A 15,263-nucleotide genomic window follows, 5' to 3' on the forward strand; every position below is an offset into this window, starting at 1 on the left:
AGTGTACTGTTAATGTCAGGGATTACTGTCTTTCGAGTACCCGTGTGCTCTAATATGCCATTAAACCTATACAATAACAACATTTATCCGATAGAAAAAACTTCAAACTTTAATTTGATATAAATTTCACATCATTTGAACTTCAAACGAGCGAATAAAGGGATTGGATCACTAGTAATAACATATAGTAAATTATTTAGTTGTGTGAGTCCTATAAGGGAGGTAACCCCTACTTTATTTTGTACTTTAAACCAATCGACAAAGACCGAATTACACCGGTACGTAATAATCATTATAAAATGTTAAAAACATCTTTTTAATACGTTATTGATGTAATATATATTGATTTGTGTAGAACATTGGGTAGATTTGGATAGATTTGTAGATTTGGGTAATTCGTCATACCGCTTCCGCTGTGGGGTCTCACTAATTACCAACCAGAACCGACAAAACTAGATTTACCGACAAGAGCCGACAAGAAGTTAGAATTACCGACAAGAAAGAAAATAAAACAAATCAAATATAGTATTAATAAATAAAAACTATTTTTTCGTTTTCTTTTCTTTCTTGTCGGTAATTCTAACTTCTTGTCGGCTCTTGTCGGTAAATCTAGTTTCTTGTCGGCTCTTGTCGGTAATTATTGAGGCTTAAGGCGTGTGCAGAATCACGTTTCATCAGAGACATATATGTCTCTGGTTTCATGGACAAAAAACAGCTTTATGTTCTGTGACAGCCGTTGCCTGTAACACATAAAGATAGCATTCTCTCCAGACACTTTATGTTAACAACATGTAAACATGTCAATTAACTGGTAAGTTGGATTGGCATAAACCAGACGTCAGAACTTATCGCATCACCGGTTTTGACGGATGAAACTTCGGTGTAGGCTTAGGGTCTGTTCGTTTATGCGGACAAACTGGTTCGCCAGTTTTTAAATGTAATATTTCAAATACATATCTTGACGGACCTGCAGATGTTAATACAGGCCTTGGAAGTCTCTGTCAAGGCTCGTCTGAAAACAATTTAAAATCACCAGGTACAATTTGTACGTCTTTATTTCATAAACAAACAACACCGGTCCGAGTGGACCAACCATAGGCACTTCTAGCCCGAGTTTCCACTGGCCCTGACACCAGGTCTGGTGTAGGACCAGAGCGCACTACTATATGAAAACGTTGAATCCTCCGACATAGGCTTGTTGTCGCTAAGATTTTGGTGCAAACAATAAAATCGGATGTGACATAACATACCTTCATACTTGCCAACTTTCCCGATTTAGTCGGGAATTTCCCGATTCCAGACTCCCTGCCCCGTCTCCCGATCGTATAGATAAAACATAGTGTATTCTCCCGATTTTGGAGAATATGTCTTGATAACCCCGTATGGAGCCCCTATTCATCTTGTTAGATTCACTTAGGCCTATGACAGGTAACGCTTGCTGGCTGGTGAAATACATATGTGTGGGGCATTGGTCAGTTACCTTGCATATATGGACAAATCAAATATTCATTTACCCCAGAACACCAATTTAGTCTCAAATCGGTGTTATATTAAATTCTGTCCGTATCGACCCTCGTTTTACACGGGTCAAAATATCACACTTGACTCGACACCATATTGCTAACTATGTAAACTATGTAGTGGCCTGTTGTTTATGCAGACAAATCTGGCAATTAACGTCACAGTTAAATTATTCTGTATATCGTATATATCGAAGATATTTTTTATTCTGGTGTTAATTACCAGATACAAGTGGCTATGGTCCAACCTTTTGGACCGCAAAAATGAAAACGGCCCTTTGTACTGTACTGTTTTCAAAAGTTATTCATAATATGAAACATTAATTAAACCCAATTTATTGTATATGTAGTCAACCGGTTGATTGGGTATGCTTTTAGCAGAATCAAGACTGTCCGGCCTCTCGCGGTGTGATACCCTAGCTTGAGACGTGACAGAAATCACATTCCTTTCTCTAAGCATGGGGCATGTCTAGTCTTATATTAGAGAAGCATTCTTCATATATGGGTATTTCTGGTCTAAGTCTCTACATAGCACTGACAGCAGACATGCATACATTAACATTGTGAATCAATGATATAGATATATATATTCATATGTATTGTAGGAATGTTCCTTTGAAAAATGGAAAAGATGTATTCTTCACTGAGGAAAGTTTCAACATATTTAACAACTTCGTTACATTTGAAGAACGATTTCTGAAACGTTTGGAGGATCATGATGCAAGTAAGGATTATGGCAGTCTCCAAAGCAAGTCGTCTGAGGTAAAACAGGAATCGGTCACGCCATTAAACATAAAAAGGGAAACTGTTGGGAAGCAAACATCCCATAATAAGCAGCCTACAGATGATAGAAAACAAAAACTATTTACAAAAGAAGAAGATGCTCAGTCAAGGTAAATAGTGTAAACACAGCTCATAACTCAAAAGTTTGCTCCTTTGAACCAGGGACTTACATAGAGGGATTAGAGACATGCACTAGTTTGGTTGGGGATGGTATTAATGTTTAGCCTGTCATCATCAGATGGTGGGCTACTCAAAACTCTATGTATTTGGTCCATCAATAAACAATCCTTGTTGCTATTTCTTGAAAGGAACTGAAGGTATATTTCTCAAACTTCACATGTAGGTTGTTTCCCCTTTGTCCCTAGTTGTGCCCATTCAATTTTAAGTTTGATTGGAAAAACAAAAAGGCCGACAAGTCAGCCATCTTGGATTTTGTCTGTTGAAGTTTATTACCACTATTTCTTGAAAAGTACTGAAGAGATATTTATCAAACTTCATGTGAAGGCTCCCCTTGGTCCCTAAGGTTGGGAAAACAAGCAGCCATTTTGGATTTTGACAGTTATTGAAACATTTCAGAAAGTTCTTCCTAGATATTTCTTAGAATTCATATATGTAGGTTCACCATGTTTATCAAATGATCTAGAGAAAGAGGGGAAGAAGGGAAAAGTAGAAGAAAGTTAAGTCTTTCATAGACTGATAAAGATAGAGTAATTCACCGTTGGGCACCAAAACCCCTCTGGTATCTCTTTTAGTTTTGCTATGATTGCATAGTATTTTAAATGTACCGGTAACATCATGGCAATAAAAATATCAGAATTCAGTTCAACTTCCACTTTGTCAAGATATTCAAGATATAGACTTTTAAAATCCAGTTGTTAGTGATGTGTCGATGATCGGGAATGATCGATTAACGGGTGATTATTGTCTACCGATTACGATCATCGATCATGTTTTGTATAATCGATTAATCGGGTCCCTATGTTTATATACATATAATGCCATCAGAATTTGTATTCTAATTGTTAACTAATTATATTTCTCTAAGACACTATTCAGTTAAAATTCAATATTCTTTATTCACCAGTATGAGTTGGGCATCTTTGGCTCTAATCTTTAAGCCCTTCAGTATTGAAAAATCATTGAGGCAATGTAGTTGTCTTAGTTGATGCTCATATCTCAGTGAACCATGATATTACTGAAACATTTATTTGAATGTTACACGCAGTATGTTACATCAAAACAAAACAAAACATTAAGTGATAATAAGTGTTAACTTAGTACAAATGTATTGTGTTAACTTACAAGCTGCAATCATGTGTGTATTTTCTAGTCATAATAAACTTGACAAGTTTTATAAACACTCATTTGATGATTTTTAATTTCAATCGGATGTTTTAATGGCATTATACATTCCTTGTCCCATATAGATATAAATACATTTGTAGCAAATGAATAAGTAAGTGCCAGTTGCCTTCTCTGGCTCAATTTTGTTTGCATTTTTAATTTCAAACAGACTAATCAATAATAACTGATTATAATCATATAATCGGTTACCGAGATCATCCGATTACAAGCGATCATCGGTTGGCGTGTTCAACTGATTACCCAACACTACCAGTTGTTGATGTGTTTGTTACATTTTAGTTTGAAACTTGCTGTACACATCACCAAAGGTAGACTACCACCACCAAGGAAATCCTCTCTGTGCCATGAAGACCAGAAGTTGTACCTGTCTCTGTACAGTAAATATGGTGGTCATTCTCCCGCTGACCCAACAGAGGAAGAGATCACTGAGCTCAACAAACTTAAGGTAGGGATATTGTACATTTCTGGTTGTAGGGATATTTCTTTTCTAACTTCAAAAATATAAATTATACGTATTACAGGGTTAGCACGGGCCTTGAGAAAGTCTTGAATTTCACCTTGGGCCTTGAAAAGCCTTGAATTTCACCTTGGGCCTTGAAAAGCCTTGAAAATTGGTTGATAGCCTTGAAAAAGCCTTGAATATTAAGGTTTCATTAGGATAAGTGAAACCCTGGCCACTGATCATTTGGATTCAACTTTTTCTATGCCGCCTCCCCTACAGACGTTAATAATTACCATGTCAAGTTGTATTTTGATCAAGTGGATAGTTATAAGTTGCCTTTTTGTTCTCTTGTTCCCTCTCAAGATGACTTAGATGACAGGTAAAATGGGCCTTGAATATTTAATTAAGACATTGAAAAAGCCTTGAAAAGGTCTTGAATTTGGTTTGACAAAATCCGTATGAACCCTGTATTAATTATCAATTATAATTGAAAATCAATCGGTATTAACACAACCAATTCAGACCGATCAGAAATTAATTAATTCATTAATTGCTTGAAATTATGCTTTTAATTTTGTGTGATATTTTGTATATTATTATACCTGGCATTTAAATGCTACTTATGCTATGTTTATGATGTTTATAATTGGATTTCTGATGAATTAAAATTAAAAGTGTAGATAATTTCAGTATTTTGATGCAAGACATAGCAGTCACATTATAAATACATGTACATACATTTTTAATAATTATCCAAATTAATTATCATATAATGTGTGATTTCTCTAGGTGCTGCAGTTAGTGGTGAAAAAGGAACAGGATGAATACCACACATACGCACTGTCTCTCGCCAAGGCTCTGGAGGCTGAGTATCGCTACATGGATACTGCAGCCAGGAAATATATAGAGGTATATTTACATTTGGTGTGGCAATGCCCTTATATATTACTAGTAAATCCCTACCAAAAGCAGCTTCATTTATGAGAGTATAACTGAAGTTGCCCTGCTACAGTTGTTAACATGTTCTATGACACTTCAATAGTTATTGTATGAATGTGATTTGTTTTTCAATATTGAATTAAATATGTTCTAAGTATTAAAACAAATGAATATAAAAAGATAGCGTTGTTTCATCTTTTCAAATAGTGTAGGAAATTGCGCGTGACGTCAGCTGTTACTTGTGCGCCGTTCTAGATATTCACCTGACCTGACGGTAGAAAGCGGGAAATTTGAATTTTGGAAGATTTTTTTCATATTTTTTTATTTTTGCGATTCATTAATAGAACGTAAATATAAGCGATAAACTGCCTAGATGCGGCAGACCTACTGGTATAACTGCCACATGTGTCACAGACAAACAATCATGGTGCGCTAGCGCGCACCATTCAGTTTGTCTGTGACACATGTGGCAGTTATACCAGTAGGTCTGCCGCATCTAGGCAGTTTATTGCTTAAAGAGTACCCCCATAAGAAATTACATGATAAAACCATTTCAAATGTTGGGGATTTAGTGGGTAGGTAGGGGGAGGAGAGGGAGATAGGAAAAAGACTGTGTTTTATGATGTTTATCAAATGAGTTTAATAATGGTATATGCCACAAGCTTGAAGGTGAGTTCCATAAAAAATTATGTTACAAGTTTAGTTAGTTCTATATTATGAAGTAGGAGTGGAAAAATGCACTGCCAGACTGGGGTTCGAACCCGGGACCTATGAACACTAGCCAGATGCTGTACAGATTGAGCTACCTGGTGGCCGATGATCGACCTGTTCCAGTTCCGCTACACTCTTCCCTCCCCTTTAAAGTCCTTGACCCCGAAGACTTCACAACTCACAACCCAAGTTCGGGTATCCCCTTGTCAAGTATTCACCTCACTTGAAACAAGGTTTGGTCACGGGCACCAAATGTAGTAGGAGTGGAAAAATGCATGGCCAGACTAGGGTTCGAACCCGGGACCTCCGACCACTAGCCGGAGGCTCTACAAATTGAGCAACCTGGTCGCCGATGATCGACCCAGTCCAGTCCCGCTACAATTACATAGCCATGCATGATTGAAAGATTCTGATTACCACATAACACATATTAATTATGTCTAAATAAGACTGTTGGACATAGCAATTTCAACTGATTATATAAGACAGGAATTTTGACTTGGATTGTTTCTTTATAAGACAGGAATTTCTACTGATTATTTCTATGTAAGACAGAGGAATTTTGACTCTGGTTATGTTTATATAAGACAGGAATTTAGACTGATTATTTCTATATAAGACAGGAATTTAGACTCGGATTATGTCTATATAAGACTGGAATTACGACTGATTATTTCTATGTAAGACAGGAATTTCGACTGATTATTTCTATATAAGACAGGAATTTAGACTCGGATTATGTCTATATAAGACTGGAATTACGACTGATTATTTCTATATTAGACAGGAATTTCGACTGATTGTTTCTATATAAGACAGGAATTTCGACTGATTATTTCTATATAAGACAGGAATTACGACTGATTATTTCTGTATAAGACAGGAATTTCGACTGATTATTTCTATATAAGACAGGAATTTCGACTGATTATTTCTATATAAGACAGGAATTTCGACTGATTATTTCGAATTTCGACTGATTATTTCTATATAAGACAGGAATTTTAACTGATTATTTCTATATAAGACAGGAATTTTGACTGATTATTTCTATATAAGACAGGAATTTTGACTGATTATTTCTATATAAGACAGGAATTTCGACTGATTATTTCTATATAAGACAGGAATTTCGACTGATTATTTCTATGTAAGACAGGAATTTCGACTGATTATTTCTATATAAGACAGGAATTTCGACTGATTATTTCTATATAAGACAGGAATTTCGACTCAGATTATTTCTATGTAAGACAGGAATTTTGACTGATTATTTCTATGTAAGACCAAGGAATCTCAACTCTGATAAGACAGGAAATTTTACCTAAGAGTGAAGTTTGGTACTGATCCTGATAAAACTGTCGTAAATCCTAAAAAATGCCAGAGGTCTCACATAAAAATCCAGATAATGAGTAATGAGTTACTCAATAAATAGTGTTATTAGGTACGCCTATTTCTTACAATATTTATGTCACGGTCGTATGTAAGAACAGACCAGCTATGTGATAACATGTCCCCTCCTATTTGGATAAAGAGATCTTTTATCCATCATTATTTGGGTGAAGCAACCTTGCATGAAGGGTACATGAAGGGTGCAGAGGACTGTAAGTGGAAATAGAAGAAAGTCTATATAAGTGAGGGATGCTGTCACATACACCTGAGCATTGCTTTATAACAAATGTGTGTATAGAAATACTGGAAAGCTTAATACACTGGCAAGGTCATAAATAAAATCTCATTAATAATGGATGAAACTGCAGGATGATTAAGGCCCTTTGGCCTGGTATTTATTTTTTATTTTAAATATTAATCCTGTATTAAGTCGGAGATTATGTCATTCCAGTAATGGTTGACTGGCCATTGACATCTACTTGATTTCAGACTAGAGTGTGTGTTTGAACATTGGTGAAAATTTTTACAATGAATAATTCCCTCTGCTAATTTTCAGAACTTGTGTTGTGTTATTAAGTATACTACGTTGAAATAGTTTAATATTTTATTAACTTACTTGTTTGACAGACACGGCTGTCCGCTCGACGTCAGGAAGTGGAGATGTATCCGAGTCAATACAACATCGTCAGTAGCTTCCCCCTAAAGGGCACTGGCCAGGCTTCACAACTTACCTACATAAAACCTCTCCTTAACCTGGTATGTATAAAATTAATTAAAAATGAAGTTTTTAAACTAGTTTTTAGTCTGCATCGTGGACTGTTCAAATTACCCTTGGTATGTGTATGTGGTCCTTCAATTTCAAGCTTTTATCCATTAACTGTTCTTATTATCAGTATTTCTTGTCAAGTACTGCCAGGGAATATCTTAGACTTGATATGTAATCTTTCAGTCTCTTGTTTATTTTGAAGTCATCATCACACCGGGTCACAAATGTTAAAAAAAATCTTTGTCATCACTTAATTTCAAAACAGATTTGGATCAGACTTGACATGTTGATGATGAGAATACACTTCCTACTGTAGACCTGGAGGCGATATTTATATTTGTGATGCCTTATTAATGTTTCTGATCTGATATTTTTTTCAGGGTTCAGTACCAAAAATGATCATTCCAACAGTTACATATGATCGAAGACATCAACTTAGTGTAGATGCTGCTGTTGTCAGTCAAGAAAATCCTGTCGGGTGTTACAAAAATAAGGAGGCCAGCTGGAATCATGAGGTAACTATTATTAGAATTACCCAGCCATTAACCTTTGGTAATAAAGTGTCTTTTACATTTCAATGCTAACTAGTGCTATTTCATTTTCCTGCAGTGAGCCACCGTAGTATCATGACATCAAAATCTCCAAACCTGATAATATATTTTTTTTCTTTCTTTTTTGTATGAGTATACCTAGTGACATGTACATACATTTGTTTTATAACATACACCACTAATTTATGGGAAGGTTGGGGTATAACTATGTGAGTCTCTGAGCAGGTAGGGGTATAGCTATGTGAGTCGCTGAGCAGGTTAGGGGTATAGGTTATGTGAGTCTCTGAGCAGGTAGGGGTATAGCTATGTGCGTCTCTGAGCAGGTAGGGGTATAGCTATGTGAGTCTCTGAGCAGGTAGGGGTATAGCTATGTGAGTCGCTGAGCAGATTGGGGTAAGGCTATGCGAGTCTCTGAGCAGGTAGGGTATAACTATGTGAGTCTCTGAGCAGGTTGGGGTATAGCTATGTGAGTCGCTGAGCAGGTAGGGGTATAGCTATGTGAGCCTCTGAGCAGGTAGGGGTATAGCTATGTGAGTCGCTGAGCAGGTAGAGGTATAACTATGTGAGTCTCTGAGCAGGTAGGGGTATAGCTATGTGAGTCGCTGAGCAGGTTGGGGTGTAGCTATGTGAGTCTCTGAGCAGGTATGGGTATAGCTATGTGAGTCTCTGAGCAGGTTGGGGTAAGGTTATGTGAGTCTCTGAGCAGGTAGGGATATAGCTATGTGAGTCTCTGAGCAGGTTGGGGTAAGGCTATGTGAGTCTCTGAGCAGGTAGGGGTATAGATATGTGAGTCTCTGAGCAGGTAGGGTAAGGCTATGTAAGTCTCTGAGCAGGTTGGGATATAGCTATGTGAGCCTCTGAGCAGGTAGGGGTATAGCTATGTGAGTGGCTGAGCAGGTAGGGGTATAGCTATGCGAGTCTCTGAGCAGGTTGGGGTAAGGCTATGCAAGTCTCTGAGCAGGTTGGGGTAAGGCTATGTGAGCCTCTGAGCAGGTAGGGGTATAGCTATATTTACGTTTATTTATCTTAAATTGCTACATCCTTTATTTTCATCCATTTCCTTGTGCATTGTTCATTTGAAAGAATAGCATTTTAAAATGAACTTCATTTCTGTGATTGAATTGCAACCAGTCTGACACACAGTTCAAAGCATTGCCATAACATTGATCAACGTGTGCCAAAATGACATCATATAGTAATGCAATTGTTTGCAATCATTATCCTTTATCAAAATGACATAACAATTACGTCATGTGATCTTGACTGCATCTTTACACTCATAGATGCAGCCCAGATTAACATTGGGGCGATGGGAGACTGTGTTTCCAAATGTAAATATTACAGGATAAATATTGTATTAAATCAGTTGTGTTCTGTTCCATCAATTCTGTCATTGTACTTAAGTCCCCCACTAGGAGGAGGGGGGAGACTATAGTTTTGCATTGTGTCCATTCTTCCATCTGTCCATCCATCCTTCCTTCCTTCTGCACTTTATCTTGTCTGAGCATTATCTCCTACACTTTTCTGGGGCCAGTGAGGCAGTGTGTCATGTACTAAAACCAAAAGTAGGTCACTCCGTCCTATTTTTCTGGGCTCCATTTCCTTCTCTACTTCAACTGAACTTTATACATGGGACAATCTATAAGCATGTGTCATCTATCAAAAGTAGGTCACTCTGACTTTCATTATGACCTTTGATATGTATCAAAGAGGAAAGTTTCTTCCATCTTGGCATATCATTTCACTTTTCGGTGGGGAAATGTAATTATACTTATTGTCTTTTCATTGTCCATCTTTATCAGTCAGTCCGTCATGGTTTGATATAATTCACTTTTGTTGAATCCCACTTAAGTGCTTCTGGATGGGATTATATGTTTACACAGCCTATCAGTCTTTTTTTCACCTGTGCAAGGAATATGTCATACTTACCCTGTTTATTCTAATAACCATCCCCTCCCGAATAAACGCCCCAACCCTTTTTTGAGATCCCCCCCTTCCCAACACTTACGAAATAAACAAAAACTTACCATGTTTCAGTGATAATAACCATCCATGTCTCCAAAGTTTAGATCATTTCAGAGTTTAAGTAAGGTAATGTTTGTCACTTAGTTTTACAATGTTTTAGACAGATAAACACTTGTTACATGGTGTCAGACAAGTACATTGAACGAACCTAACACTCGCTGCTGTTACCAACTCTGAAATTTTGCCTTCTATCAACCCAACACCCCCCCCCCCATGAAAAATTGCACGCCCTGGGGCGTTATTAGAATAAATACCGTAGATTTTGTATAAATGTATTTCTTGTTTTGTAATAAAACATGGAGCTATGTTTTCGGACATTCTCTATGGAATATGTAAATAAGCAAATGAATTGTTTTATTAAAAGATATTTCACGACAGGAGACATAACTTTATGATTTGACAAATTGTTATGTCATTCCAGGATACAATTCCCTAATAGGCAATTGATTTATGAAATTTATTTTATTTTGTTTTCTATTCTAAATTTTCATTGTGCACGCCCCTGAATGTATATTGCAGGCATGCAGTTTGGATCAGAATGCTGAAATCCTGGCTGTCCAGCATCGAGGACACATTGTGATATCGCCTGGGGCTCTTATGTGTCTCGTGGACAACCATGTTCCTGACTACAATAGGGACTGGGAACTGCCTTTCAGTGTTAAGGAGTATGATGTCATAGGTGGGTTATCTCCCCTTTTAATGATAAATTAAGTATTCAAACCAGCAAATAAAGTTATACTGTGCTTAGCTGTAGTAGATATTTTTTTATTCCAGTCGTTTCACAATTCTAACCCTTATAGCTTGGATGATACTGTTTCATGGAACTTATTGAAGAAATTTCCATTTCATTCTCCCCAACTTGTCCGGAAAAAACGATTAAAATCCTTCCCTTCGGGCTAGGTGAGCTTATGCCATGGTGCGGTGTCCGGTGTCCATCAGTCCTTTGTCTGTCAACATTTGCTTCAAATCTCAACTTGTCAAAAAGTCCTGAATGATTTTGAACCAGCTTTGGTCAGAAAGATCCTTGGGGGAAGTGAACAGATTTTCCATAAATGGTGACTGACCCTCCTGGGAAGCAATTCATTAAAACCGCTACTGGTCATAAAGTATTGAATGGATTTGAACCAAATATGGTCAGAAACATCCTTAGGGGAAGTGGAACAGATTTTGCATAAATGGTGACTCCTCCCCCTCCTCCCCCTCCTCCCCCTCCCCCCTTCACAATAACAACTATATATACACAGGTACATAGGACATTATTTGACACAGGGACTTGTACAAACATTACACACGATACACAGCACAAGTATCTATACATATAACATCTGTTTGTCAAACTAACAATAGTTTGACCACTGTGACATATCTTTGAAATCATTTAGATCCCCACCGTACAACCATATTGAGCATTGATGGGCATCAAGAGATAAACACAATGCTGATGTAAAAATGGGCCCAGTGGTCTTTCCCCACCCCAATGGACTTTGAACACAATGATGTTGCAAAAACAATCCCTATGGTCTTTTCACACCTCGTTTCTTGGTTATATCTTTCAAGCAGTTGAGATCCCCACGCCATAACCATACAAAGCATTGTTCGACATCAGTAAATAAAGCTATTAACGAATTGAACATTATTTCGACGTTTGGTCGAATCCAACCAGGTGAGCAATACAGGCCCTCCAGGCCTCTTGTTCTGTCATATTTTGATGCAGCCATCAAATAAAAGTAGTAGACTATATCAAGAATTTCTGTTAGGTAATGAAAATCTAGCTCCTGGTGGTCATATAACTTAACTTCATTAACAGACATGTACATTTACTATTTCCATTACATCACTTTATTGTGGGTAGATATTGCTGCTTTGCAGTAGAAGTTGAAATTGAATTACAAGATGGGCTTGTTTACATTTCAGAGGGGGAAAGGAAGGTGAGACACAGAATCGTGTACATTGACAAGCCATTGCCATCCTCAAAAGTCACAGAGAGGGCCATGAATACAAAATTTTACAAGTTTCTCCTCCACCATATTTTCTGTCCTCATCAATCAAAGGATCAGAATCTTGATAATATCAGCTCTGGTGTGGACACTGCATCAAGAAAAACTGAGGACAAGAGGCCAAAGGGGGAGGAAAAAGGATCTCTAGACAAACAAGCTCCTGACACACAGCTGGGAGACATCTTTGATATTGGAAAATCTTCTATGGAAGAAGTGGAAACATTTGGAGCATCAAGTTTTGAATCTTTTGCCAAAAAGAAAAAAAATGAAAAAACCAACAGCAGTCATCCTGGAAATTCAGAACCCATGGATAAGGTAGGGAAAGCTATCACATCCAGAAAAGTTGATCAGGGTTCGTTTGACATATTTAGTGACCAAACAGCTGAGGATATCGAAACATTCGGAGTTGATATTTCAAAATCTTCAAAGAAGACATCAAGATCTAAAGAGAAATGCAAGGAGACAGAGCAGAATATTGAAGGCAACAATGTCATAGAAATTCCAGCTGCAACATCTACAGAATCAACATTATCTACTAGTTCAGATGTTTCTCTTACACTCACTACACAGAAGCCATCCACACCAGTTAGCACACTATCAGCGCCTGTTACTGGGACACCATCCAAAACAGTTAGCAAAGTGGCAGAATCGACTTCATCTTTGGGTGCTAATGAAGAATCTAATTCATTCTCTTGTGATGGATTAAGTAGTTCTGGAAATAAAGATACCCAATGTAGCATTGTTAGTAAGGAAACTTTAGATAATGTTACTCTAACACAATCTAGTCATGCTACTGCAGACACAACAGATGATAGTGTTACTATGGAAACATCAACAGGTAGGGTTGTTGCTATGGAAACATCAACAGGTAGGGTTGTTGCTATGGAAAGGTCAACAGGTGAGCATGTTCCTATGGAAACATCAAAGGAAAGTCCTGTAACTATGGATACAAGAGTAGATACACCTGTTACTATGGAAACAGGAGATTGTGATATAGCTGACCATGATGAAAGGCCTGTCAGAAGTAACACCTGTCAGGGTTTGGAGACGCTTCCATACACTCTTATTCCAATAGATTTACCTGCTGCAACTCAAAATACAACAGTGAATCTTGTTGCTAGGGATGTCAACTTGAACCTTAACTCTGATGAAAAAGAACACGAGATATTCACAGATGCCCCAGGAAGCCCCGTTGCCATGGATACACCTTCTAGTCCGAATTTTTCAGATTGTATAGCAAGTCCTTCAGAAAGGACACCCAAAATAATCCCGATAAGTCCTGAAAAAATGCAACCTTTCTGTTCTCCAGATTTTAATAGTTGTGTTATGATTCCTTTGGAGGTAGAAGGAAACAGTTATGAAAATATTTCCCTTGAAGACAGTCAAGTGACAAGTCAGGATCCTGATAGTAAAAAAAATATTGTTAGTCTATCCCCACCACAAACAAAACGTAAGGTCCGTAGGTCTACAAATACTTTTTTGAGTGACCGTGACAGTGATGATGAAAAACTTCTGATAGACGTTTCATCGTTAGACGATAGCGGATGTGAGGAAGCAGATACTTGTTCTACAAGACAGCGTCAAGTCACGAAATCAAAGTCCAAATCAAATGTCACCTATGGAGGGAAGCCAAGCCCTTCTATGGAAATAAATAGCTCGTTTTATGATAAATCTGTTAGAGAAGAAGGCGGCAGATCAACAAGGGTGACGAGGTCTAGGCAATCTCTGGACGCTATAATGGCACAGATGAAATCAGGGAACGAGAAACCACTGAAGAAAGGTGACAAAGCTTCTCAAAATATTTCAAGTAACAGTTGTGAGAAAAAGCATGCCACAGAGAGATGTACAAGATCAAAGAGTGAAACAAGTATAACATCGGCAGACGCAAGACCTAGTGAGGGAAGTTCTGGTACTATCTCTAGTGATAAAACTTTGTCAAGATTCAGCAAAGCAAAGTCTTCTGTACCAGAAAGTGACTCTGACTCATGTGTCTCTATGGATGTTGATGTCAAAGGTCAAGGCTCTAGGGTTAAAAGAAGGTCATCTAGACTCTCCACAGGAAGTAGTTCTAGTTACTCTGAGGTCAAGGACACTGAAAGTACTCTAAAAATTGGTTCAAAGGGCGTGACTTCTGAAATGAGTGCAAGTGATGTCAAGATCCAGGAAATTGCTGCACTTCCTATCGTTAGGAAAAGAGGGCGTCCAAGGAAGACACAACCAGTGCCACCTTCTGATTCTACAGCTGATCAGCAAGAATCAAGGTGAGATAACTCCCATAGTTAATCTAAAGACTTTGTAGCTTGATGATATTGATGATGAATATTTCTCTGAATTAAGTATAGATTACAGATATTTTATAAGCAGAATCAAATATTGTTATAATATTTGAATAATTACTCTCATATATTAGCATATTAATTGAAAATCAGATTCTAGCAGAGCTATCTAAAACCTTTGCACAACTTTATCAATCAAGGAACAGTACTGGCTACAATATGTTGTAACATTTCTATTAGATATTTCTGTAGATTAAAGTTTTCACCTATACAACATTTCCATGGGAAAGTCATGCTGTATGTTATATGAGAAAAGTCCTATCATAGATATGTTATGGCATGTAAGAGCACATGTTTTTGTTTTGTGCAAACATCATTAACCAAGTGGTATTTATTCCTACAGACCCAAGCAGGAGCCTTCAGACACTGAAGCTACTAGTATTGGTAAGTTACATAAGTTTGTGAATCACCTTAGCTTCTAAGGTAAGGTCCACCT

General features: G+C 37.5%; 1 protein-coding gene across 2 annotated transcripts in view; it reads left to right on the plus strand.

Moving 5' to 3' along the window:
- The first annotated feature begins 631 nt into the window (after nt 1–631).
- The window catches only part of LOC117343502 (little elongation complex subunit 2-like), a 55,626-nt gene continuing 40,994 nt past the window's right edge, over nt 632–15,263 (plus strand). The window contains exons 1-9 of one of the 2 annotated variants that reach the window (XR_004536021.1): nt 632–811; nt 2,126–2,413; nt 3,948–4,113; nt 4,900–5,019; nt 7,780–7,908; nt 8,299–8,433; nt 11,014–11,173; nt 12,409–14,752; nt 15,171–15,211. Coding sequence is in view for 1 of the 2 variants with exons in the window: in XM_033905874.1 (XP_033761765.1) it covers nt 798–811; nt 2,126–2,413; nt 3,948–4,113; nt 4,900–5,019; nt 7,780–7,908; nt 8,299–8,433; nt 11,014–11,173; nt 12,409–14,752; nt 15,171–15,211 (3,397 nt within the window). In the remaining variant the exon portion in view is untranslated. The remainder of the gene's footprint in view (nt 812–2,125; nt 2,414–3,947; nt 4,114–4,899; nt 5,020–7,779; nt 7,909–8,298; nt 8,434–11,013; nt 11,174–12,408; nt 14,753–15,170; nt 15,212–15,263) is intronic. The other variant, XM_033905874.1, reaches the window with a different exon arrangement.

This window comes from Pecten maximus, chromosome 15 (assembly GCF_902652985.1).
Source record: "Pecten maximus chromosome 15, xPecMax1.1, whole genome shotgun sequence".
Lineage (NCBI taxonomy): Eukaryota > Metazoa > Mollusca > Bivalvia > Pectinida > Pectinidae > Pecten > Pecten maximus.